This window comes from Ischnura elegans, chromosome 10 (assembly GCF_921293095.1).
Source record: "Ischnura elegans chromosome 10, ioIscEleg1.1, whole genome shotgun sequence".
In the NCBI taxonomy this organism is placed as follows: Eukaryota; Metazoa; Arthropoda; class Insecta; order Odonata; family Coenagrionidae; genus Ischnura; species Ischnura elegans.
This window is the reverse complement of record NC_060255.1, coordinates 25,146,362-25,172,371: the sequence shown is the minus strand read 5'-3', so window position 1 is coordinate 25,172,371 and position 26,010 is coordinate 25,146,362. Positions and strand designations below refer to the sequence as shown.

At 37.5% G+C, this 26,010-nt stretch overlaps 1 protein-coding gene across 1 annotated transcript in view; it reads right to left on the bottom strand.

The window, feature by feature from the left end:
* The window catches only part of LOC124167136 (hemicentin-1), a 693,290-nt gene that overhangs the window by 172,943 nt on the left and 494,337 nt on the right, over positions 1–26,010 (bottom strand). Inside the window, exons 6-7 of the mRNA XM_046544934.1 lie at positions 23,486–23,625; positions 14,050–14,239 (exon numbers count right to left, since the gene is read on the bottom strand). Of these exons, the coding sequence (XP_046400890.1) occupies positions 14,050–14,239; positions 23,486–23,625 (330 nt within the window). The remainder of the gene's footprint in view (positions 1–14,049; positions 14,240–23,485; positions 23,626–26,010) is intronic.

Here is a 26,010-nt window from a genome sequence, read left to right as displayed (position 1 = left end):
TTGATTTATAAATGGTATAAGTAAACTTTAAGTTCATTGATTGTTAGGCGATACGAAGTTCGCCGGGTCAGCTAGTAATTTTAATAAAAATTAAAAACCAAAAATACATCAAACTGAAAAAGAAACATGAATTTGCAAACAAAGTGCTGTATTTTGCTTGAATTTTATTGTGTATTAACAGTATTAGCAATAGTAACTCAGACCGGCCAAATTTTTAGATACGTGTTGTTAGAACTTAGCCATCGATGTATGTATTTTTTTCACGAGTACGATATAACTAGGCCTATGGAGCAGGAAATTTCGAAGTTTTCATCAAGGCAGTACGCATTGATTAAATTAAAATGTGTTCATCTCCTATTCAACCAAACATTCTGAAAACTATTAGAACTTCAATTTAAAATTTTCTGTGTTTTTTTCCTGATGTTATTCTAACAATGGTCAAACTTTGTTTTGTTCATTGGAATTGAAATATGCAATCTTTGCGCAATCATTGTACGATATTGCACACTTATGATCAGAATTATTTAGTGATTATATATTTATATATCTTATTCAAGGAATTATACGATATATTAATAAAGTATTATACCTTACTTCAATGAGTTTTGACCAACAGCATTTAATAAATCTTTCATATTTAAAGAATATAAGGCCTTATACTTATGCACTTTATTCAAGGTATTTTCCGAGCTGTTTTTGATGTATTGTAACTTACTTGAAGCGATTGAAACAGTATGCAATAAATAAATCTGCTATTCATTATATAAAATACGGTCAAAGATAAAAAATGTCGGAAAAAATCATTCCAATTTTCACTCAGTGCCATCAACGCTAACGTCATTATCTCTAACGCGGCGGCGCCATCTTCGCCTCCATTTCTACCCGGGCGGCCCAGCGGCAAAATAGCGCTTCTCTCCGATCACTGCGGGAGACAAAGTGGGGCCGCAAGAATAACAGGTGACGGTGGGAAAAAGGAATCACGCTTGTGGACTGAAGACGGCGGCGGTATATGTCCCGCGGAGAAGAAGGCCAAAGATGGATGGGTGGGCGGAGACGCAAGCATTGGGAAGCCTGAACGGGTCTGAGGGAAATGGGACTCAATTTCGTAGGCAGCCGAGCAGAAAAAATGCAACACGTATATATATATATTTCGCCTTATGGAAGGATATTAATTCTCGGGACCCTCAGAAAATAAAAATAAACTTTTTCCAGGAAATATTCTCTTCGGACGGCCGGAATTATACTCGATGCAAAGATCATAAATGAAAATATCATAGGTATAAAGATATTTAACGGTAAAATAAGTATTCTAAATGAGAAATTCACGGAAACTCACGGGTCAAATAATCTTCTTTCTGGATAACAATAGTTAACAGATTCAAAGAATCCAACCGACTAAGATCAGCATTGAATGTTGAAACCATTTTCCATGTATTTATGCGCCCACAATATGATGACAAACAACCTATATTTTACTTATTACATACTTATTCGGTATATCCTATCTCTTATCTCCGACATTAACTTATATTATGCTCAAAAATATTCTTTACAAATACTGTGTTGTACGATTGCAAAGTTTAGTATGACATAAAATATTAGTAAATTTCAAGGCCACTATGATGATATATTATGATGATGCTAAAGTAATTAAAAAAGTTCTTAGCTCTTAATCTGAGACTAAAATCATTTTATTCTCATAATAGTGCTTTAAATATTGGCTGAAAAAAAGAAAAAAATCGGCCAAATATTGGTTGCGACACCTCGGGATAATAATGTGATGGCTTCCCCTTGCCTTCTACTTAGTAGTACTACAGTCGTTAAAATAAATGTTACCACGCTTGCAGTGGAATGTGTGTCGCTGAATCACCACTGTCTTTACTGTCACCACTACGGTCTCCACCTTCACTCATATGAAGAGCTGTTGCACTCTCCTCCATGTGATGGGAAGAATAATTTTTGGCGGCCTTCCATCGCCAAGTCGCGGCATCCTCACAGAACGAGGGCAGATCGGAAAGTACCGCACAATAAGTTTTTCTCCCCTGGCATCGCAGCTAGAATGTAAAAATCTCTCCACAATATAGTTAAAAGTTTGCGCTATAGGGGTCATTTTGTTTTCACGTGCAGCTCTTGCGAGAGAGCCTGAACTGTAAAACAAACATGGCGCGTATGTCGTCCACGTTGGAAGAGTAGCGAAGTGTAGTTCGATATTTGCGAGCCAAAGGATATTCACCGAGTGAAATTTACAGGGATATGCGTGGCGTGTATGGGGACAACCCTAGCAATGTCTCCTGGTGATACACATTCTTCCAAGAGGACCGCGTGAACCTTAGTGATTCACCACGCTTCGAGAACCCGGTAACAGTTTCAACTCCGCGACATTGAGGCAGTAATCTTGAAGAACCGGCGTGTGCACCTACAAACCTTATCGCAGACGTTCAACATTTCCTATGGTTCAGCGTACGAAATAGTTAACGGCACGTTGAAATCCCGCAAAGTTAGTGCTCCCTGGGTGCCTAAGACCCCGACGGACAACAACAAGGGCCAGTGAATGATGACAAGTTTTGATTTGGACAAGCTGGAGCACCTCCCACCCAAATTTGTGTGTTAGGTTCTCCTGAACTAGCCCTGACTGACTTTCATCTGTTTGATCCTGAAAAAACTCCTGGTCGGCCAACACTTTGCAACGGATTATTACTACAGTATTCAACCGATTAAGGTAGGTTTCCATGGAGTACGAAAGAAGTGATCTGGGAGCCTCCCTTTCCTTCCAGCACTACCTTCTTCAATTCACTGTAAGGCCTACTCCCTTTCAATCTATCTAAGAATCCTATTCTTTTCCTTCCCCGCCCTCGCTTCCCTAACATTCTACCCTCTAACACCATTTTCAACATCCCCTCCCCGCTAAGCACTAACTCCATCCACACCTTCTGTCTCCTCCGTATCTCATCTAAAAGCTGCCTCTCCTCACCCATCATGAATAAAAAAATAAAAGAAAGTATATCCCATTCATTGCAACAGATACGGCAGTAAAATCAGCAGCCCCCATATGTCTTTACTTCCAACAAACGCACTTCTACGAACATGGCATATTGTAACTGGTACCGCGATAGGAGAAACGTGTTGATAAATTGGTGGCTATGAAGAGGAGTAGGTCAAAGATGTATCGTAATTTGTGCTTTTCTTGGTTTTGGTACATATTTAACTTTTTGGGGAAAAAATATTGTGCGTTACTTTCCGATCTGCCCTCGGATCATTTAGATGGCCTACGTTTCCCAGGGAGATAGTCTATACCATACTACCTCAGAATGCCGTCGCTTTTTGTCCACGACTGCTTACTCGATGAGTAGTCTCGCTTATATCACAGCTAGTCTATATTTATAGAGGTCGTCCTACCATCCGCAACCCAGTGGCTTAAAGCTCAGCCGCGAGATCATGGAAATACGGATTAATATTTATCGAAAAATGTTTGTTAGCATCCTCATAAAGGAAGTATAGATAATTTTCTTTCAAGCTAATGAAAAATTTGTTTGCAATCTGAATATTAATTCAAGAAGCAATTTGAACAATTATCATATGTCACTGCACTTAAAAAATTGAGCAATTGGCACAAAGAGTAGAAATGAGTACGTCTTGAGTATTTATTATTAATATAGATTACTTAATTAACAAAAGGGTCCTAAAAGAACATTCAAAAAAGTAAATGTTTTTCTAAAACTATCCGGGAAAATATCTTGCCTTTTATCGGATTGAAGCCTATTAATTTCTTATCAAAATATTGATTTATCGTGGTAACCTTTGGGACACCAAAAACTTTACGTAAAAATTCTAGTTACTTATGCATATAATAGCTAAATATACTACCATAAGGAAAATAAGACCATCGTACAGTAAAAAAAGCATGTCATTAATATATTGAGGTTGATGATTATTTTTCGGCATAGGACGTTCGTGACTACGGCAATAAAGCCCTCAATATCTTATAATCAATTATTTTAAACGGTATTGGGAAGTCAAGCTATGAAATCGACTGGAATCGCTTCTAGCCGATGCCAAATGCCGTTTTGGATCCAGAGGTCACACTACTTACATCGATCATTTCTCCCTCTATAATGTCATTTCCTGGCATTATCCTCTCCTCTTGCGTTATCCCCTGGAACTAGGACTTCTCCTCCATCTGACTAGGTCCAATCGCTCTATCTTCCCACTCAAGCCTTGACCTTTGCAACCCTACGCCACTTCCTACGATTACGCCATCGACTTCCTTAATCACCCCATCCGAAAGCACTTTTATTATCCGATCTCATTTATCGTCTCCATCAAATTCTCTCAATCACACTCCACTGCGGTGAGCGCACTAGCTCTCCAAAGAAATCCTCTTAATCCTCTCTTTCTGGGATCTGTGCGGGATTCACAATGATCCGTGGAAATTGAAGATAAAAGCGGACGAAAGTTAGCAGTGGAAACACAATGAACTTTTGCGGAAATATTGAGAGTATTATTTTTCGGGAAACCTCAAGTTTCTATTGAATACATTCCTCACCGGACATTAATTGTTTCCAATATTATAATCAATGAATTTTGAGGATAAAGAATGCTCGAAATAATTAAATCGTCTTCACGGACTTTGCTGCATGTTTTGTTAAATCTGGACTGCTGAGATGCCTAAAATTCTACACAGCGCCGACTTTTGTGATTATTATACCATGAATTATCGGGAAGAAAGAACCTTTATACTTGAGAAGTGAATGTGTTTTGAGAACATTAATGCATCACATTGTTTTATTCCAATAGCATTATAAATGATGAAGAACAAATTACGAAACAAAAAGTTAAACAAAATTAAAGATTTGATGATTTCCCAGCGGGGAATACTGAGTATGCTTTAATTTTGAGGAACGTTCATTAAGTAAAAGAATTTTAAAAACTTTTGCACTATGCATTACTGCTTAAAAAATTATTTCTGAAAAATTTATAACAAAATTGCATACGGAGTATGTCTCCAAAGGTCTATTTACAATAGAGGCAGGTATAGCCTTTTATTCAGACACAACGAAATCTTTCAAACGAGATGGAAAAGGGACAATGAAAATATTTATTTTGTGCGTTGCCAGAGCTATATTTCGAGCAAAATTGTTGTTGGGAGACATGTTCTGTTAAATTATAGGAACATGGACCTGTCATTATTTGGTCCCCAAGGACCAAATTAATGGAATTCGATTAATTTTAATAGTTTTATTTGCCAATTTGATTTGACTTGGTAGTTTTTGAAAGCTCACAGTCTCAGTTGTCTTGGATTGGTCTCAGCATCTTTAATCTCGATCTATGGAGCGGTGCCATATTTACTTCTATGAGACAAGAAAGGAATATAAGATTTATGCAGCATGTTCATTATAAAACAGACAAAGCATGATTTTAATTTTATACTCATTTTTCCTATACAAGTACACAGTTGGAGGGAGAGAGTAGAATCTTAATATTAAACATATTCTTCACAATCTTTAAAGTGACCCCATCCGCTTTGGGTTACTCAAAATCCGCTTGCCCTAGAAACGGTTCTTAAGAGGCCTCACTTTACCTCACTTAGATTGCGGTTAGATGGAAGATGGGACTTTCTAGTCCCAATCTCGCCCAATAAAGACGTATTATTATTATTACTTACCTTTAGCCTTGATAGAAAGTGTCGCGTCACACCATTCGCGATGCCATGACTTAAACTTGGCCGCGATGCACTTAAAAATTTTTTTTTTCAAAACAAAATAAGAATTTGTGCTGTCAGTACGACACATTGTTCCTTTTAGTGTTCACATTGTGTCACTCTGGACCGAAGCTTTTTTTCAGCTTATCAGCAAAACTTCAAACATTTTTGACAGAAAATAAATGTATCACGTAACAACTGAAAATATAGGTCCTTCATCGTTGAACTTCAACAACATACATACCTTAATTGATGAAAAAGATGAAAAATGATCGAAAATAGTCACGGATATTTCGAAAATTTTATCTCTTCTGTCCACAGGTGAATCAGAAAAGAAACTCAAATGTTGTTTATAATTCCTGTTCTGTGTATTTATACAGTATCATGAAGAACTGCATATAATTATATTCAAACTTGAATAAATAGGACTATACGCTGCTTTTATATTTCCAGCGTTACGCTTCCTGCTCAGGCATTGCGGCTCCTTAAGGAAAAATCCCCCGGTCACGACGCCGGTGGACCACGAGGGAGAAAGCGAAGAGAAAAGGGGAAAAATGGTGTCGGTTCCCAGCATGGGCCATTGGAGCACAGGTGACGCAACGTCTAGAATTTCATCTCGTGTTGGAATGAGGGAGTAGGCGGGGGGTGGGCTGGAAGGAAAGGGTCGAGGGTGCTAGGGTATAAGAGAGGGTTCGCGGCGGAAGGAAAGCAGACTGACTCGATGGGACCCTGAGGAAGCAATAGCCGATCGAGAAAAGGGCAGAAGAAAGAGGGATCGCCGAAGACGGATGGTGGCGGAGGTGCTGGGCAGAAGGACTTGGGGGAGGGTGATAAAGCGTAGGACTTTAAAAGGGTGGAGGGGTGAATAAACGATACGATGCGAGGATAAAGAAAACATTCCGAAACGATATATCGATATGATTGGGTTTCAAGAGGGAGACCGAGAGATATAGATGTAATCAACTATAGTTGAGATACAGCATACATTATTTGCTCCATTACCAAGCAGTGAGAGGCGGCATTTCCTATTTTGTCCCGAATTTAAAATTCTGCCTGTAAGACATGCTACATAGTAACTTTCTACATTTCCATTTCGATATTATTTTTTTCTTGCCTAGGTGGCAAGGTCCTCACCTGCCACCTTGAAGGTAGCGGGTTCGAGCCCCGTTACCACTATCCAGAGCATTGATGCTAGTAATCGCCCATCGTCATGTCCCTCCAATTTTGAGAACAAGTAGTGCTATTTCCAGGGTGATAAATGTAAATAAAAAAAATATTATTCAGCAGAGCCAGTTTTCATAACCACAAAAATAATTATGAATGTCATATATTAGGGTCACTAAAAACGAATCTGCATCTCTATAATTATTTCTATTCCGAAGCACAAGCATATAGATATGTCTTCACATATTAATTAATTTTTTGTTAGCGCTTTTATCAACATTGTCTCAATTGTGTCCCTCCATTTTTCCCCATTCCATGGAAATTCTATTTCCTCTAAAAATTTGGTTCTATTTTTCATTAATTTATTAGCAGTTGCTTCTATACCCTCCTCCGGAATTTTGAAATAATTTTTTGAAGAATTATTCAGAAAAAATTGGCGAGTATTCAAATTACAGCTCCCTCGACTGTAGTGAATTGAGTTTCAAAACATTAGCGCAAGATTAAACAAGATAAATTTGTACATAAACTGGTTAAGCATGATATCACAGATATGGAAAGAACAGCACTTATTTAGATGGGTAATGCTAATACAATAATCATCTATAAGTATTGAAATTTATGATATGATATGTGCAAAGCATTTGATAATTGGGGGAAAAAAACAAAATTACCAAAGCCTGTTACGGGAAGGTTGCAAAATTCGAATTGTAATGGATGTACACATGTATCATTATGTAAAAGAATATTGAATAAAAGCAGCAGCTAGTTCTAAGGTCCTGAAACTAGAGATGTCAAACTAAGCAATATTACCAAAACAGTCCGATTGACTGAAATTTGGTTAAATTCTAGGGCCTGCTCTATGGAAAGGATATCGATTTTTTTATTACTTAATACGATTTAAAGCGATATTAAATTAAATTTTACTCCTATGAATTACGATTACTCATAAATGAAGTGTTTAGTACATTACTAAATATTAAGTTTACTTGATCAATGGTGGACCAACTTTTGTGGTGAAGCTTCATTTTAATAAAAAGAGAGACAACTTTTCATAATTTTTGATTTTTCACTAAACTGGTTTCACATCACGTCATTAACGCACTTCAGGTTAATTTTTAAATCACAATTTTGAATCGTAATTTGAAAACAATTTGAAAGAAGTTAAATACACGGGAGTGTTCTCTAAGAATTGGCTTTTAAATTAAAACGAAAGGAATGTGCCTTGTGGAGACAAAATTGGCCATTAATGGTGTTTTGAGGTGAAAAAATTAAAAATTAGAGATAACTCAAGAAAAAAGTTCAACTGATTTAGTCATGATATGGTGGAAGTATGACAAATTCAAATGAAAGGTATTTGCATTTTTTCACAGTAATTTAATGTGTACGAGGAGAGATACAAGATGATGGCTCTGTGAGCCGAAATGCGTCGTACGTATTGAATTATTTTGGAAAATTTCAACTACCTTTCATTTAAAAAGTCTAAAAATGATGGGTAGTATATCGTAATTGGAAGAGTGAAAAATCAATGTACCGAAAATTTTAAAGTAGTCTTTCTATCCGTCTTAGTATAATTAGCGTTCCAATCATGCAAATCACATATTCAAGCAAATAGAATGCAAACAAAAAACTGAATACTTAAATGATATCTCACTATAGTTTTCCCTCTTTCTATCCGTGTTACTATCTTTAGCGTTCCAATTATACGCACATATTCTTATAAGTTAAATTATAATAAACAATTGAACACATGTTACAACACTCTTAGGAATGAAATCAGTCCGTCAAAATCAGAAACTCGGCTGAAATGATTGAGCCGCGGTTGCATCACTCCTAACGAAGCTTTTCACGTGGAAAAAACCAGGTAGGCATCAATGCATCGATAAATCGACCGTAGGTATTTCCTCCAAATCGAAGTTCGGATTGGAAAAGGGCACACTGGAAGGGAAGCGAACCTAATCGCCAGAAAGGAAATGAGAAGGCGAGGAAGAATGCACCTCGCCCTTAAATCCCTTAACTCTTCCGTCCATGGACCCTCCATCCCTTATACCCCACCCTAGCCTCGCAATCTTTTCCCTGAACCCCCCTGCCTCCTCTCCGAGCGGGGCTTTAACAGCCTATCCACCCCCAAAGCACCCCGCACATCTTCCGCCGTCGCGCACTCGATGATCCGAAAAGAGCTCCAATTCTGGATATTGGAAGCGGAATGTGGGATCTTCTTTCATCTTGACAAAAAGGATATTCTCCACTTTCGCGCACATTCCTGATCACAAAGCACATTCCATTGGACACTTTCCATTCTGAAGGTGCTTCGCGGTGGCAAAAATTGGCCGATATAAGTTTTTTAAATGTAAAAAAAAACAAACGAATACGAATGGAACGGGCGTCTGAAAATAGCTTTCGATAGATGTAGAGCGATGTGGATATCATGTTGGAAATGAGGGAAAATGGATAGATACCTATTACCAGGAGTGAAATGATAAGAAATAATATCATCAATCAATTATGACTGGAGGGAGAAATTCGAGTAGGCTGTGAGATTGACGAAACGCCTTACCTTCACAATTCGACTTTCAGGTAAAATGTGTCTTAATTACACATTTCTGTTATAAATTCTATGCTTTTGAATACACGCTTACATTTGTTTCTGATACTACAGAATTAATGAAATAAGGAATTATATTAAGCAAAATCAAAACAATTTGAGATATTTCTCCTGATATTTAAAGTTTAGGCAGAGTTACCACCGAGAAATCTTGATACGCTACTTACAATTCAGAAAATATGCCGAAAGGACAAAATGACACATGTATTATTAAAAAATGCCATTTAAATGAAAATCTCTCCAAATGTGATTAAGTACACCTCTTCCATTAATTATCGATCAAAGTATTGTAGTAATCTCCAGAGGAAAGCAAAGCATAAATATCAATATTTTCATAATTATCAATATAGAAATATTTTCGTATTATTTTCAGGATCTAAGGAAGGCAAAGAATGTATTTAAACAGGTTGTGAGATAAAACTATTCGTGGAAAATTGACAGCAGTTTGTATTTTTAGTACTTACTCTAGATTGTTGTTCTCAAGCCTTTTGCATGGGTACAAAGTAGAGATGAATTTTTTTTTTAATAAATTCTTTAGTAATAAATTCTTTAAAACCTCACACCAGCTAAAGGTAAGCCTTCCTTAATGCACTGGGCCCCGCAAGCTGCAACTAATTGGAGTTAAAAATGCTCAGTTTAAATTGAAAGATATATTCTTGGTTTGGAATCATTGGAGTTAGAATGCATTAGTTCTTAATAACTTCAAATAATAGTAAAAATGAGAATTTAGCCCGATAACTATATTTAAAAAATCCAACTTTGCAACAAACTCGTAAAAAGCCATTTGCGGTCGTACACATTTGCACACGATCACACACGATGCGTATTTGTTCACATGAACGAGGAAAATCATTACTACTCCGATTTTTAATTGAAATATTTAATGGATGGAACATTTCAAAGCCACATTTAAGCTGCCACAGACAATTGAATCCCGAACCAATAAATAAATTTAAAATCAAATTCATCACGTACAGTGCATTTTAAATCATATTTACTCTCCCAATTATACCAAACATCTACAAATGTCCTTTGCATTATTCAAGCTTTTTACATTGACAGATCATTTCCACGTGAAATACAATGTCATTAATTCCAGTTTTACTCAAAATTAACAATAGCTAATCATCGGAAAAAGATAACATAATAAGGTGTTAAAGTGGCGTCGAATTATTACTTTTAAACACACCAATACGACTCACACAGGTATGAAAGGAAAAAATAAAAATAATTTCATACCAAGCGATCGTATTAGTTATTAGGCCATTAGAAAGTCACTCTCCTGCGGTAAAATTATGATCTCAACACGGTTCCATATGAAAAACCCGCTGATACATGAATATTAAGTATGCGAGGCCCTAGAGAATTTATTTGCATCCCAACTTTCACTGTAGTAAACGCATTTATGCATAAGTGTGGCCATGAGAATTATGACCTTAGTAAGCCATATATGAGGAAGTTAGGAATTTCACTTACGCTGCTGTAAAAAACGCAGAGTAAATATTCACGTAATGCAGCCAAGCAACAATAAACATCAAATATTGTGTATTTTTTCATAGTTTCGCCGCGATTGATTTGAAATGAGGCCAAACCACGAGGATATATTCCAAGAGCGGGTACTAAAGGTTGGTTTGGTTTGACCTCATAGGACTCACGAATTTTTATGAGCATACCAACTGTTTTCGACAGAAATAAATTTTTTAGTGATAAATAAATCTTTATTCATGCGTAATATTTCGAAGCCTGCCGCATTTTCTAATAAAAATGCATGCATTTTTAATATTACCACAAATAACACTGGACGGCATGAAAATCGGCCCTGACACCATTCCTGCTGATTATTATGTAAAATGACCTCCTAAATCCGAATATGAACTCCGTTTTTCCCCATCACCCACCATTTTCGGGGGATCTCCCCCCTTCCAATTTTTATCACTTTTTGGTCATTTGGAGGAATTAAAAGGACTATTTTAGCATTTAAATTTTTTCTAGGGGTTTTGAGGGGAGCAAAATCCTAAAAAATTAATATTTATGGTAAAGAGGTAGATTTGGGGGGAATTAGTCTCCGTAAATTGTGCGAAAACGCATTTAAAATGATCAATTTTGCATTTTCTTTGCAAATTTTCACGTATTTAAAAATATTTCCAGCTTCCATTTCACATCATCTTATCCCGAATGATAAAATATATATAATAGCAAGAAACATCGGTAATACTAAAAATGTTTTGCTGCATAGCATAGCAACAATAATTAAAATATGTAGCAATAGCTCGGAAGATTCACTTTACTACGCTGGCCTCTCTTGCCAGTCCCGCTCAGGCTTGGACGGCAATTCTCTTGCTTTCGCAGCTAAAAAAGAAAAAGTAATACTTTCCTATTATACGAATAATATATGATTGATATTTTTATATTCTCATTGGTGTTAAAAATATTATTTCTCCTTAATCATGGAGTTTGTTTCATATCCCTATTTTGAAATTATAATTTCAAAATAAGGATATGAAACAAGCTGTGGAACCTGTCTTATTATAATGACTAAAGGCCAGTTTACACGGTACATTAACACGTACGGGTTAATGTCTAAATGTATGAACGAGAGAATGAACACCAAAATGCACCGTGTAACCACCCAACTTGTGCGAATGCATGCACAGAAAATAGAGCCTGTTCTAATTTGGTTCATGCATTCGTACATGCTCGTTCCGGTCCACGAAAATCATTCATGCTAATAGACATTAACTCGTACGTGTTAATGTATCGTGTGAACAGGCCTTCAGACCAGTGAGATACCGCACACAAGTCTGGGCTGAATATCGGTCTAAGAGGATACTTTTTCAGTATTCTCTCCCCATCTCATTGACCTTTTCCTATTCACCGCCGAAGTGCTGGGGATGCGGGTTCTTCGGGAAAAATTGAATAGGTTTGCCCAATGAACAGCTGCACCAAATTTAATGCTATCTTGAGACAACACTGTTTTCACTGCGTTGCTGTGATTAGCTGGGTATCAACCAAGGACACTTCATTGAAGGGGAACCAGTCCGACTCATCGCAGCTTGATTTTTGCTGCCAATTCGGCAGAATTCCAATTGGTTTTCTAGATTGCCGACACCGCGGCGATGAAGGGAATACGATTCATTTACTCTAAATATTTACATATAGTTTTTTTTACAATTGCGAGGAATTACATTGAAAAAATGTGAATCTGATGTATTACATTATCATCCTATTATATTTATGTTAACAGCACTAATTATAGCACATTTATCCTAAAAATTCGGACCGCACTGCCCGTCAGCGTAGCTCGTGGTGACTTTTGTGATCCCATTGAAATGCGCGGGGGGTGACAGAATGTTTAGAGGCCAACTGGAGAATCTTATACCGTAAAATTCGTGGTATTGACTATGGGCGAGTGCCGACACTGCCACCTAGCGGTTGATTTTGCCCATGGCGACATTTTGTAAGGCGGAAATTTCAACTATTTTCAGTTACTCTTAACTTTGCCCGTGGTCTGCGTTGATGCTCGGACCAGCTGCCTCAATGATGAAATGAGTAAAACGGCGTATCTCTCTCTATAACATCGAATAGGAATTTTCGAGGGAACGCGTGGAGACAGGGAATCAAGAGGTACGAAGAACCAACGCCGACAGCGAATAATCATAAAAGTTCCCTGTCATCACACGCAGCGAACATTCGGAATTTGGCGCAGCAAGACTGAATCCGTGAAGTTAAAAAATAAAAAGGACAGCTGCACGGTACCTCAAGAACTCCTATGAGTGAGTAGAGAGTGTTACAAAGCTTTTAGATGAAATACGTTAGTAGCCGCTAAGAGAGTCAGGAGGCGAAGTTCTAGGCTTAAATTGTTTGTGCAATTAATAATAATAGATATATTTCGGAGCGACGCGAAGAAACTTTACTTCTAGATTCAATATAACTATACATGAAGATAGATATTTTAAGCAAACGGATAAGTTTAGGAATTCATTTTTTCCCGGACTACATACTTGGTGGTATTCAATACGCGCTTATACTTTTATTTATTTACGAGAGTTGTCAAGGAAGCAAAGCACCACAATCGTTGTATCAGCCGAAAACAATGGTGTGAATGCGAAAATTTACGTTTGCATTATCTGAAGTTTCATGGGTGCGCTCAACAAATTTTTTTTTTTCGAGTGATAGATTACTAGCAAGACTGTTTGAAAATGGTATCTGTTAGTGATGTGCGTCACAATCAGCATGCCGTGATTAAATTTCTCACTGAGGGGGGAAAAAACTGTAGAGGATATTCAAAAACGTCAATTTATATTTACCGGCTGATGCCCTACCCCTATGAAAAAATTGTATAAACCTGTTTCAAAATTTTATACAATTTATACAATTGCCATGGTAATTGTATAAATTGTATAAAATTTTGAAACAGGTTTATACAATTTTTTCATAGGGGTAATGTCACATGGCTATTGAGGTGCCTTTCGAAGTAGTATGCAGAGATCAAAGGCCCGAGTTATGTTGGCTTCTTTTTGGTTGACGTAATCCATCTTTTACCGATATTACGACTCAATCGTCCAAAGAGACATTTGGCACTCACATTTTACGTCCAGCATGACGGTGAGTGCTTGCGACGACCCCAGGGCATTCACGGCCTCGCAGGTGTATGTCCCGGAGTGGGATCTCATGGCCGGGTGGAACGACAGCGTCGGCTCCAGTCCCATGACGTCGCCCACGTTCGACGAACTGCTCATCACGCCGATCGCACCGTAGCTCTCACGACGGGAAGCCTGGAAGGAGGAAACGGAAGGATATTATTTCATGAAGAGGAAGCTATGAATACACACAGAATATATGGTAAAAAGTCTAGTTGGAATAACTTGGATTCTGGTTTTATTTTACCCTATAGTGTAAACAAAATAGGAAATACATGTTAAAATATTTCTTGAAGTGTAGGTCAACATTAAATACCTACACTCCAAGAAATATTTTAACATGTATTAAACGAGGTAAAGATAAGGAGAGAAAAAGAATAATAAAAAATAGGAAACAAATAGATTCATGGGTACACATTAGAGGATCCAGGTAGCCTAAGAGATTACTTCCTAGCATTAGTGGGGGTCCGAAAAAATTACCATTTTATCTTGTGTAAATTGGGTACCCAGGGTGGAAGATATAGGCCCTTCTAGACCCCCTGGAATCCACCACGTGCAGAACAATGGTTACTACAGCGAGCAGTACTAAGTAACCTGGTCAGATTAACTAAACTTTCCGATACTTGATTTTTTTACAAATATATTTACGGAAAAATGACCGTGGGACTCGGGCTTTACGTCATATTTGAATGGACATTAAACCATGTTAAATAAAAACTTTTGGGCTTTGTCGCCGCGTCAAATTTTGGGTGGCCCCATTGTTTCCCGACCGACGCAACGCCGTGGCCACCCAAACATTGACGCGGCGACACAGCCCAAACATTTTTATTTAACATGACGAGTACCCGCGAAAGTTTTAACGAAGAATTAGGACCCTAAACCGTTGACTGGTAAAATTAACCAGGGAGCTGATACCCGATTTCTGGCTCATAATGTTGGAAAAGGTAATGTTGGTAATACGTGCAAGGATTCTGGCATTTTAACCATGATTCCCATTATTTCCGTTCTATCCCAGAGCTTTTCAATCAGGATCAGTGCGATTTTTTCAATTATAACTTTTTCTTTGCTAATGGACGAAATTCTAAAGACCGTTTTAAAAAGCCTCAAAACTAGAATAATCAATTTATTGACTTATGTGGAAATGTCTAAAGGCAGGAAAATCCAATTTCTTATCAAAGTTGAAAAAAATAAATACGTACAAAACTTTCGTTTCAATAAATAGGCGATCACGTAGGGCGGGTAGGTGTTAAGAGTTGAAAATTTCTTCTTATTCAGCAGAAGGTGAAGCTCTTGCTAGATTGAGGAGGTACTTTAGGAGATTAGAAGAAAAAGGAAAGGAGAGTAGTGTTTTTGGACGCGTTAAGAGAATTCATGGGATAAAACATAGGTAAAGTGAACCAGGTCAGGGCGTTGAACACAGAATGAAGCTAGCAGGCAGGGAAACTTGGACGTAGAGAATAAGTATGGGAATTAGAGACGCATGAATTTTATCTAGCCACACTTTTCCACAAACTATAGCCGCTGCCCAATAAATTTCTATGACCTTCAATTAAGAATCAGGCTCACATTTTCGAACTAGAATATAGAAAAGATAGCTCTAAGCGTTATGCATTAAGCCGACGAAATGTTTAATACTTGGGATGCTAGGGATGTGTATAAATTCAAACTGTATGACATAAGCTGATGATAAAAATAGACTTATTTTGCGGAAGATTTTACCCAAGAATACTCTCAAAACCCGTAGTTTGGTAAGAAAAGGGTTGATTTACCACGACATACCCTTGCCTATCTTTCAGTTCCAAATGTTGGGCAGGCAATTTAGCTTCAGAAAGATATGAGGAAACAGCTAGTACCAACATGGGTATGATTCAAGAGCTCGTCTCCTGACCGCAGAATGAATGGCATAAAATAGACCTTAAAGTTTGAGGGGTCGTGAGACACGGGGGAGAGAGATGACCCACAAAAAGTCATTTCAGAGCGTTTTTTTAAAGCCGATGGAACAAAACCGTCCTCAACGTACCCTACGAGAAACGGAAAGTGTACAACGTTGAGGGGACGGTGACATTTTACCGCCCGTGGAGAAGGGAAAAGAAGGGGCGACGCAACTGCTGATTATTATACGATAAGGCTCGACCGGAGACGTGGTACGAGGCGATACGTTCGGGGGTACTTTGATACGAAAGGGCATGTCAGGGTGGAATTTGAAGGCTGGAAATGCCGTGAAATTCAGGAGCTGACGTGATGGGGGTAGGAAGAATAAAAAGGGCTGGTAAAAACATGAGATGGAAAAGAAATAAAAGTCTACTTTCACTGAAGAGGTGGAAAAATGATGCCCCAAGGCTTTCAATTTTAATCAGTTTAGCTTATATATTATTAGATGAATGCAAGTATATACTATATACTCTTACATAAGCTTATAATAGCAATGATAATGATATAAAAATAATGAAATACATAATTGAAAAGGTTTCTATACGTGCCACCACTTCACCAGGAAATACTCGTATTTACCAGGCAAGAAAACTAAGAATATGGATATTCTTCCCACTGAAATTTAGTAGCATAGAACATAAATCACAGAGCAAGAATAGTAGATAGAAAAAATAAAACTGTTGGAAATTTTTACAGTCAATGAACACAAGATAACGATTAATTGATTTCATCTATATTATTGAATTAATTTATGAACTATAAGATTACTATATTACCTATAAGATGATTGCTACCAAATATGACAGTTAGTACGCAGGAAGGTAAAGTGCACGAATCATAAAAAATGATATACAACAAGGAATTTTAGCAGATAAAAAGGATTTCTCACCAAAATTCATGTCTAATTATGCAGAGTTTAGAAATCTATGATGAAGAAAGTAATGGGGAGGATTCCCGTGAGTAAACTGGAGCTTGAATAGAATGATTTGCTAACGCAGGAACCTTCTCAAGTTGCGCCTCAAAGTTACTCTTTTATGCTCGACGCGAACCACCCCCTCGAGGGAAAAATGGTTCACGGAGGAGAGCGATGCTCTCCGTGTCCTGGGAACGATAAAATAGGGGGGCAGACCCCCAGGGGTGGGGAAAGTGGAGTGCCACCTCTCGATGGGAAGGGGGCGCAAGATTGGAGGGCGACGAAAAGCTTCCTGTCAGATGATTCTATTGTTCCATAGAGATTAGGGGTGCGATGCGAGTGGAACAATGGGGCGGGGCGGGGGGCGAAAGAGAGGCATTGGCGCGAAAGAGGGCGGAGGTAGCAGTGGGTTAAATGAGTGGGAAGAGCTCGGAAGTGGGTGAGTGGCCGATATGAGCAGGAGTTGCGAGGGAGAGAGTTGAATGACGGGGTCGAGTGGAGGAAAAGGCGGGCGTGGTGTGGTCAAGGGTACTGCATCGAGGAGGCCCATTTCTATCCCATACAAGGCTGATTTATGTTGCCACTCCTGTCCCATTTTACGGTAGTCAGCGCGCCTCGGTAAAAATAACAAGAATTTTATGAAATTTTGGTCACATATTCTTTGAAAGACGCACTTAAAAGAAAAAAAAAAAGATTCCCATGTCTCATTTGAGAGATATTTGACGGTAAAATTACGATAATTTAACAGGGACTCTAATGGAGAAATACGGTTTTTTCGAGCTATAGAAGATGTTTGTAACAAAACGTTTGTTGAGACGGCATTCATTAGATGCAAAATTATATGACGAATCTAAATATAAACGGAAAATGAAAGTTCACGATGAAATAAGAAAGATATTTGCGAAAGACTGCCTGACATTGGGAAGATGGCCGCCGGGATCTCTTGTATCAATATTGAAAAACGAAAACTACAGCACCGACTTCGTTTAAATTACGCAAGTATATTTAGTTTTCCGGCATTAACATTCGTCATTTCGGGTCTTACATATCTTATGTTTTTAAATAAATATATTTATTTGGTATTTAAACTTAGACTGTGAATATTTAGTCAAGGTGTGTCGTTAACAGTTCAGTGAACAAAGGTTCAGTGAACAGACTGTTGAAACTAGTCAAGTTGACTATTTTGAATACCTTTTAAAATCATTTTTGACGTTTAAATTGTGCTGAAGTGCAATATTGCAATCATATTTCATTCCTAGTTACATTTTATTTTGTTTAAATTTTTGGTTATTCTTTTGCGTAAATAATACGTAGCTCGAGTGCATCACATGACTTCAGCCGATGCCGCTCCAACGGTTTAAAAAAAATGCCCGCGACTCGGTGATGAGTGCAATGAGGTCCACTTTTTTTTCAATACTTTGTAATATTTGAAAGGATAAGCACTGAAAAGTTATGAATTTAATAGATAACATCATCGTTTGTATATGTTTTGGTTCACACCCCTAATTTAACTAATTTCTCCGTGAAACTCGGATCAATTTGTTAATCAGCGACGTGAGTGGTGACCTTTGCAAACCCATTTAAATGCGCGGTGGGTGAAAACCAGGGATGGCAAGTAAAATGAAAGGAAAATGTTTCGTTTCTATTCGGAGGGAAACGAAAATACGAGGCCTAGGTTTAGTTTCGTTCTTCCACGAAATTAAAATCAACAAGGAGTTAAGTTTCGACCCGGGACGAAACTTTACTCCCAGGAACGAAACTAAATTAATGGAAACCCCGCGGCTCATATTTAAGTTTCGATCCCAGAAATTGAGTAAATAGATAATAGTAATAAAAGGGAATAGTATCGACCGACTAATTTTACACACGTGTAGAGAGTTTGAAACATCGAGCTTAAAATCGAATGGCCAGTTTGTGTTCACCGTTCTCCTGTAACTGGTTAAAAATATGAGCCCCATGCATTTAATGACGGTAGGCCGAACCTCTACTTCATTCAACCATACTTCGTGATAGGTGTGTTGGTCGAAACTATACTGTCGTAAGGTGAAGCACGCGGTCCCTCGAGTGCAAAATATTATCTACGTTTCGTTTCGTCCCAGCTTTACTTTAGTTTCGACCCGAAGTAGTTTTTGACTTCGATTTCGTTTCGAACGTGAGTTCAACTCCCCGGGTTTAAATTCATCTCGTTTCGTTTCCACATTTCGCTCTTGGGAACGAAACAATCGAAAATTTACTGTTTTTCACCTCCGTTTAGTTTCTATTGCTATCCCTGACTTCTCTTCTGACTTCTTATCAGTGGCGTTGCCAGGAATTTCGTTTGAGGGGGATCCAAAACCAGGGGGAAAATTTTTGAAATACAGGGTACTAAGTAGAGGGTTTTAAACTAATTTTAACACTTTTCATAATCGAAAAAACTTCATTTGTTAAGACAATATTTTGTAAAATCATAATTTCTAATATTTTGCTTTCTTTTATGAAGGAAAATAATTGTGTTTTTATATGTAGGGAAATCCGGGGGGTCCGGACCCCCTGACTATGCCTCTGCTCTTCTAATGCTCCCTGATTTAGTGCTAGGCCCTTCCGGTCGTTATATTTGAAAAAAATTATTTTATATCATTATAAAACTTAAAGCTGGCTGCCACAATGTAAAACTTTGGTTAATACGAACAACATTATTTAGAAATGCAGACGTAGTCGAAAAAGTGATATTTATAACAATTATTGTTTTGAAATCAAACAGAAATCACGAGTAGGAATATGAATTCCATGTATGAATCATAAACCTGATACTTAAGTTTTAACAAAATCTCTATCAACCACTATGAAATATAGAATTACGGTAATGTTTTGAAAAGCAAACTAAAGTCAGTACTAAAATCCAACCTCATCATTTTACATAGTTTTTAAAAAGCAGGTTGCCACAATATTCCTGCCAGCAACTTAATCAGCCTTCTATCAGCTGAAAACCTTCCACCAACAATGAATTCTCCCTCATGCCTCCCATCCCTCCTTCTTCCCCACTAGAGTATCAAAACACGGGCTGGCATAATAATTGGGTCCGTACAAAATAAATTTATACACGCACGAGTGAATGGGTGCAATAATGGACCCTTAAAAAAAGTTGATTCTGGGAAATTTACCAATCTTTGAAACAGAAAACGAAAACAGACTCGTGTATCAGCTTGCAGAGGAGCAAAAAACCTCGATAACTGGGAAACATACCGTGTAAACTGACTAAATTAACGCCAAAATAAGCTTTTAATTCCACCAGTATTTGTATCATGGTTCTCATGAGAGGTGAACATGGATATCCATTACTGAAAACAAAAAGAGCATAAATGTGCGATTCAAATTACACATACATAGGTATTGTTTTTAAAAAGATATGTTGAAGATAGAATGAAAGTAATTGAGGCAATTATTTCGTGGTTGGACCAATAAAGCCAAAAAACAAAATCTACTCTACAAATTAAACCCGTGTTGTCGGTAGTGTTATTTTTTGTGGATAAAAATTCCAAACGATATTATAGCCTCCAAAATTTTTTATCCTCCAGCCTTTCGGTCGATATATATAAAGTCTCTAATTGTAAGATATATCTGCTGATGTCATAGGAAACAGTATCACTTGTTGAAAAAAATATTGGAATTTTGCCTTACATTACTACAAATTGAACAATTACGCAGCTAGTCTTCGTCACAGAGTGCACAACAAATCTGTAACAGGAGTAGTTTTTTACATAAACTGAAGGATAACGGATGTTTTTTTAACTTTGCACATAATAATTATATGTATTACTACTTCAGCAAGATAAATTTTATATTTTTTTCGAAGTTTTTTTGCGCCATGAAATTGTAGAATTATTTATTTAGATGCTAGTTAATGCTATAAAATGATATTTTATAAATGTGAGTGACTAAGGTTTAATAATAAGATATGGAGAAGCAATTAATTTAGATGCGCAATGATTTGAATTTTGAGCCAATCAAATTGGGCTGCATCCTTAAAATACCTTACGGTTTCCAGTGCAATAATTCAACGTAGGATGGAAGAACGTGAGAGAGGATTTGCTGGCATGCCGCGAACAAAGCCTTTTGTGGAACAATAAGATTTTCCGAGAAATGAGTTCGTCGAAGAAGTGACGTGTTCGGCACTTCTTAGGAACAATGGTAGGATGCCTAACTACTGCTGCCAAGTTGAGAATCATTGTCAACCAAGTGGAAGATATTACAAGCAGAAAAAACGAAAGAGAAGATATTAATTTCGTCGTTCACGCTCACTAATTGTCCTAAATTCGCATGAATAGAGGTCGTCAAAAACTGCTCACGTGAATAATAGGGATCAAATATCACCATCAAGTCACGTTTCCAAAATTGATGTCAAAGGGTAAGGTTAAGTAAAGAAAGAGTCATTGGTTTAATCAGTAAAAGAGTTCACTTAAAGTTAACCATGTCTGAATTTTTTCACCACGCGATTTAACGGATAACTTTCAAAACACTAGAAAATAAGCTTTTTACCCGCTTCCCGACAAACATTAAAGGAAGTTTCCGGCATTGCTGTTTCAGGTTGTATATTTATTTATCCATTGCCACTCTTTTTTCTAAGTATTAAAAACGTATTGATTGTAAATTTTCTCTCTGTAGCATCTACAACTTGACTCATAGAGTAAATTTTCGCTCATCGCTACCTCTGAAAGAATAATTAATATCTATTTCACCGGCGAGTTTAAAAAAAACACTTCAATAGTTTGAGTACACGAATTTTTATTCACGTATTCAGGATATTCATAGGGGCAGCTAATTTTTCTGGACCACCTCGCGCTACGAAGAACATTGCTTAGGGGTGTCTGAAGGCTCACTCAGGATTTGAACCGTGACTCTCCGATCAGTCAGCCAAATCTACAAGGCGTAACGAATATATACGGCACAAATTGCATGACGGATTCATAAAAACGGAGACATGATGTTACTTGAACATGGGTCCGGAAACATTACATCGCGTTGTTCCTCAGCTCCTAAGCACTATATTTAGATTCGATAAATTCACTAAATCAATTTCACTGCAAAAGCTGAGTAATTTTCTTTCAAAATGAGACCAAGGCGTACTAGCTCAGAGCGAGTCCTTAGTAAATTCCCGAAGCGGTATTTTCGGCCGCTATTTACCTGTGCACATTCTCATGATTCGTGGGAGTTCATACATTTGTTCTATCTAGCCAATGGTGTGTTGCTGGATAAGTTAAAAGCCCTTTCGTGGCACTCATTCAAATTTACCGCTTAAGGAGTTGAGAACGTGCCACCTACAATTAGCCGTCCGCTAGAGCTGTGAGCACTTACTACCCAATAATACACCTAGATGCCGCATAGTTTCTGCAACCATGGTAACTTAAAAACGGTAGACTAGTAAGGATTAATTCTTCATTCAGGCATCTACGAGACTCCTTCAAAGTGAACCTGGTACGATTCCCTACTCTTGCTACACATTACACAGGGCGTAACAAAAATGTGCGTGACAAAAATGCGGCAATAATTACAGGAAACACTCTTCACCCGCAGACAAAGACGTAATGTAATATGAGCATGGGTCCGCAAACGCTGTATTTTTGTTTTGTAACTTATTGTCCATCGACATCTCAATAACAGATTCGATGACAGATGGATTGGATCAGTTGAACAAAATTTCCTGGCATTATGGCAGGCTGCAAAATCATACGCAAAACTCCGGGAATGCTGCATCGCATTGGAGGTTCACTACGAGCGACGAAGTGGGTTGATGCTAGTATCAACGCTCGTGGATGGCATATTGAACATCTCTTGTGAGGAAAAGCTGCAATAGTATGGTGGTGAGTTCCGTCATTGTGTTTTTCCTCTGATTTCTGAGTGGGAGACAATGATATAGGTACTATTACGTTGATAACAGTACGTATACGTTGAAAATATAACATAAACCCTTATAGGCTCCAGATGACAATATATCGGCTTTGGTATTCGATTTAAACGCTTAAGGTGCCGAAACATCGACCCCGTATTTAATACCATGTAGAAATGTTTGTTTATAATATTTTGAGTTAGTTTCACTTCTGTACTGGATATTATATTAATGTAATCCCTTCTGATGAAATGATATTTCTTCTACAATACTTTGTGTTCATTTAAAAAAGTAATTTGTTTTTATAAACATTTCTAATGTAAGGTCTGACGCGTTGTTCAATCGGGCTTGAACTTTCTGGATGTGAAAACAGAAATTGCTGCGAGAGCGTTAAGGCTGTTTTACATAGGGCACGGAATTGCTCAGGTTGGAACTGCATTAATTTCGCACGATGGTGTGGAATTGCGTGAATGCAAGATCGTAATTAGAGCTGGAGTTAGTGATGAATATAGATGTACGTGCCCCTTGTAAAACGGCCTTAAGGGTTACCCTCGTCTACGTGTCATAAATATGTTCTGAAATTTGCGGGGCATATTTTTTGTTACAGCTAGTATAAAAATTGGGTCACCAACGCCCCACACTAATATAATCATTCAATATTTACGAGACTTACCACGGATGGCAACCCTCCAATGCGCCTCCATACCACGTTGGGTGTCGGGTTTCCGTCAGCGGAGCACTGCAGTGACACGGCATCTCGGCCTTCCTCCACGTCCGCCAAGGGAGCGCCAAGCAGCCTCACCTCTGGAGGATCTACGGAAAAGAGAGGATGCAACATAAGTCTAATGAACAACATGGAACATGAATGAGTGATCTATGAAAAGTTTAACCGAAAGTTACCTGTTATTTTGAAACGAATTAATTGTTATGAGAATAATAAAATAAAAATATGGCAATAATAAAATCCTTTCGGCCTCTTAATACATCTGTAGACTATTTCTTGGATGATATTCTGTTAATTTTTTGTTTAATAAACATGCTAGGCCAATGTTTCGACTATTGTTCCACTACAAATGCTCGCAAATAAAATATGCCAACAGTTTATTGACTTAAACATATTAATTGGTTGTAACCAAAACTCGAAAAACATTGGACTTCAAAAATAATTTAAAAATTCGATTAAAACAAATGAAACAAGTGAAAAATAATGTAAATTAATGCAATAGAAAATAACTTAAAAATTTTACACTTAAAAAATGAAATATTTTACATCACTTTAATGTTAGCATATCTTATTTTCCAGCCTTGATAATGGAACAGTTCCGAAAGGTTAGTCACGCATGGTTTATAATGAAGAAAACATAAGAGACCTGTACTCTGAGGAATAGTTTAAAAGTACATAAGAACAATTGCAATATGTACCCTATCAGGATTTGCTATTTGGTATTTGTAGGAGGTGAGCGACAACGAATTTGTGCCATGACGGATGGGAAGGGATGTAAGAGTTGAGAAACCTGGCGTCAGCAGTAATCTACTTTTAACAAAATGCGCCGAATGGACCACTGATTATCATATTATTCGACGCACAATGAGCTGAACTTGAAGTGAAGTGCTCCCAACAGAGTACTCAAAAAAGCTTCGGGCTATCTCTGAAAAAATGCTGCCACCGCACCGCCTGGAATAGAAACCGGGCCCAAAGGTGTGGAGCCAATACAATAGCTACCGCCCCAATGCCGCCAGTAATGACATATTTGAGGAATTCTTATCTTTTTTCCATTTCTGTCATAATATTTACAACCTCCAGCTGTAACTGCTGGTCTAATGTCTACAGAAAGCTTTATGTTAACCCTATGAAATATAATCCACATTATCTACAGTTATCTGCATTTAAACGCTTTAAATACCTATTCAGAAGACCTACGCGTACTCAATTTCACTTAGCACAAAGTTGTAACTGAATACAGCAAGTTCATGCAGGGGATTAGATTCGAAAGCATAAAATTTGACCTGAGGCCTTACCATTGTTTGCATTTTTAATATTTGTTTTCATGAACAAATTAAGGCATTCAAGAAAAACTCAAAATCACTCCAAACAGCTCTTATGAAAGCAAACACATGATGCATTTACCGAATGAAAATTTAATTTGAAAATATGGATAACGGTACAGCCACAGAGAGAGACATGAGCATAGATAAACTTTCGCTATATCTCCACGAAGACACGGTAAAATCATATTTTGAATATTATCGATGAAAAAAGATGGCCGATTGCAGCCATTGCATAAATTAATTTCGGCTTCAGTTCCCGCGAATTCAAAATGGACGTCACGATTGAAAATGAACGATACGGTTCACTTTGATCCAGAGGGCAATAAAGGGATCACTCCTCAGCAAGAAGAGATGTAAATGCACACAAATGTTGACGATCTGCAAGCTCAAATGAATATTCAAATTGCTCGTTAGAATTCCATACTGTGGACTAAATGCGGCAAATACGGTCACCAGGTGATCACCGACTACACCCATTGATTTAGCATTCGTCCGTCCAGCTTTAGGAAACCGAAAGCCTCAAATAATAGGTATATCATGAAAAAGATTCACAAAGCAGTTAACGATAGTCAATCACGATTTATAGCCGTTCCAATGAGTGAATAACAGATAACAGTGACAAAATACAGACACAAAATCTTTCTCCGAATACATTCCCATTTATTTACCCATGCAAAACATTGTTTGTCAGTGGATGGGTTTAAGTTGAATGGTGCCAGCGCACTCAATACTATATTAATGAAACATGAATGAGGGTAAAATTTCGCAAAATAAATAAATTTCGAAATAGGCACCAAGGAAGTAAATCCCAGAAAAATTATATTTTTAAAATTTTACCCCAATTGAATTCGGTAGATAAATCGGGAAATTATTAAAATTAACGCATACCGTACAGTGAAGAAGATTCTTTCAATGATAATTAGGAGTAAATTTGGCACTTATATAGCTGATTGAAAGAATTTTGGAACTGCAACAAAATATCATCTCCTAAGGCAGTCAAAATAAACCATTTTAACAAAAACGAAATCTTGATTTACATAATGATACAGACTTTAGAAAGCATAATTTGAAAATTTTAATTAATTCGTATAACGAAAAATAATTTTGAGTTATTATATAATTTACTCAAGTCTCAGCGCAATGTAATTA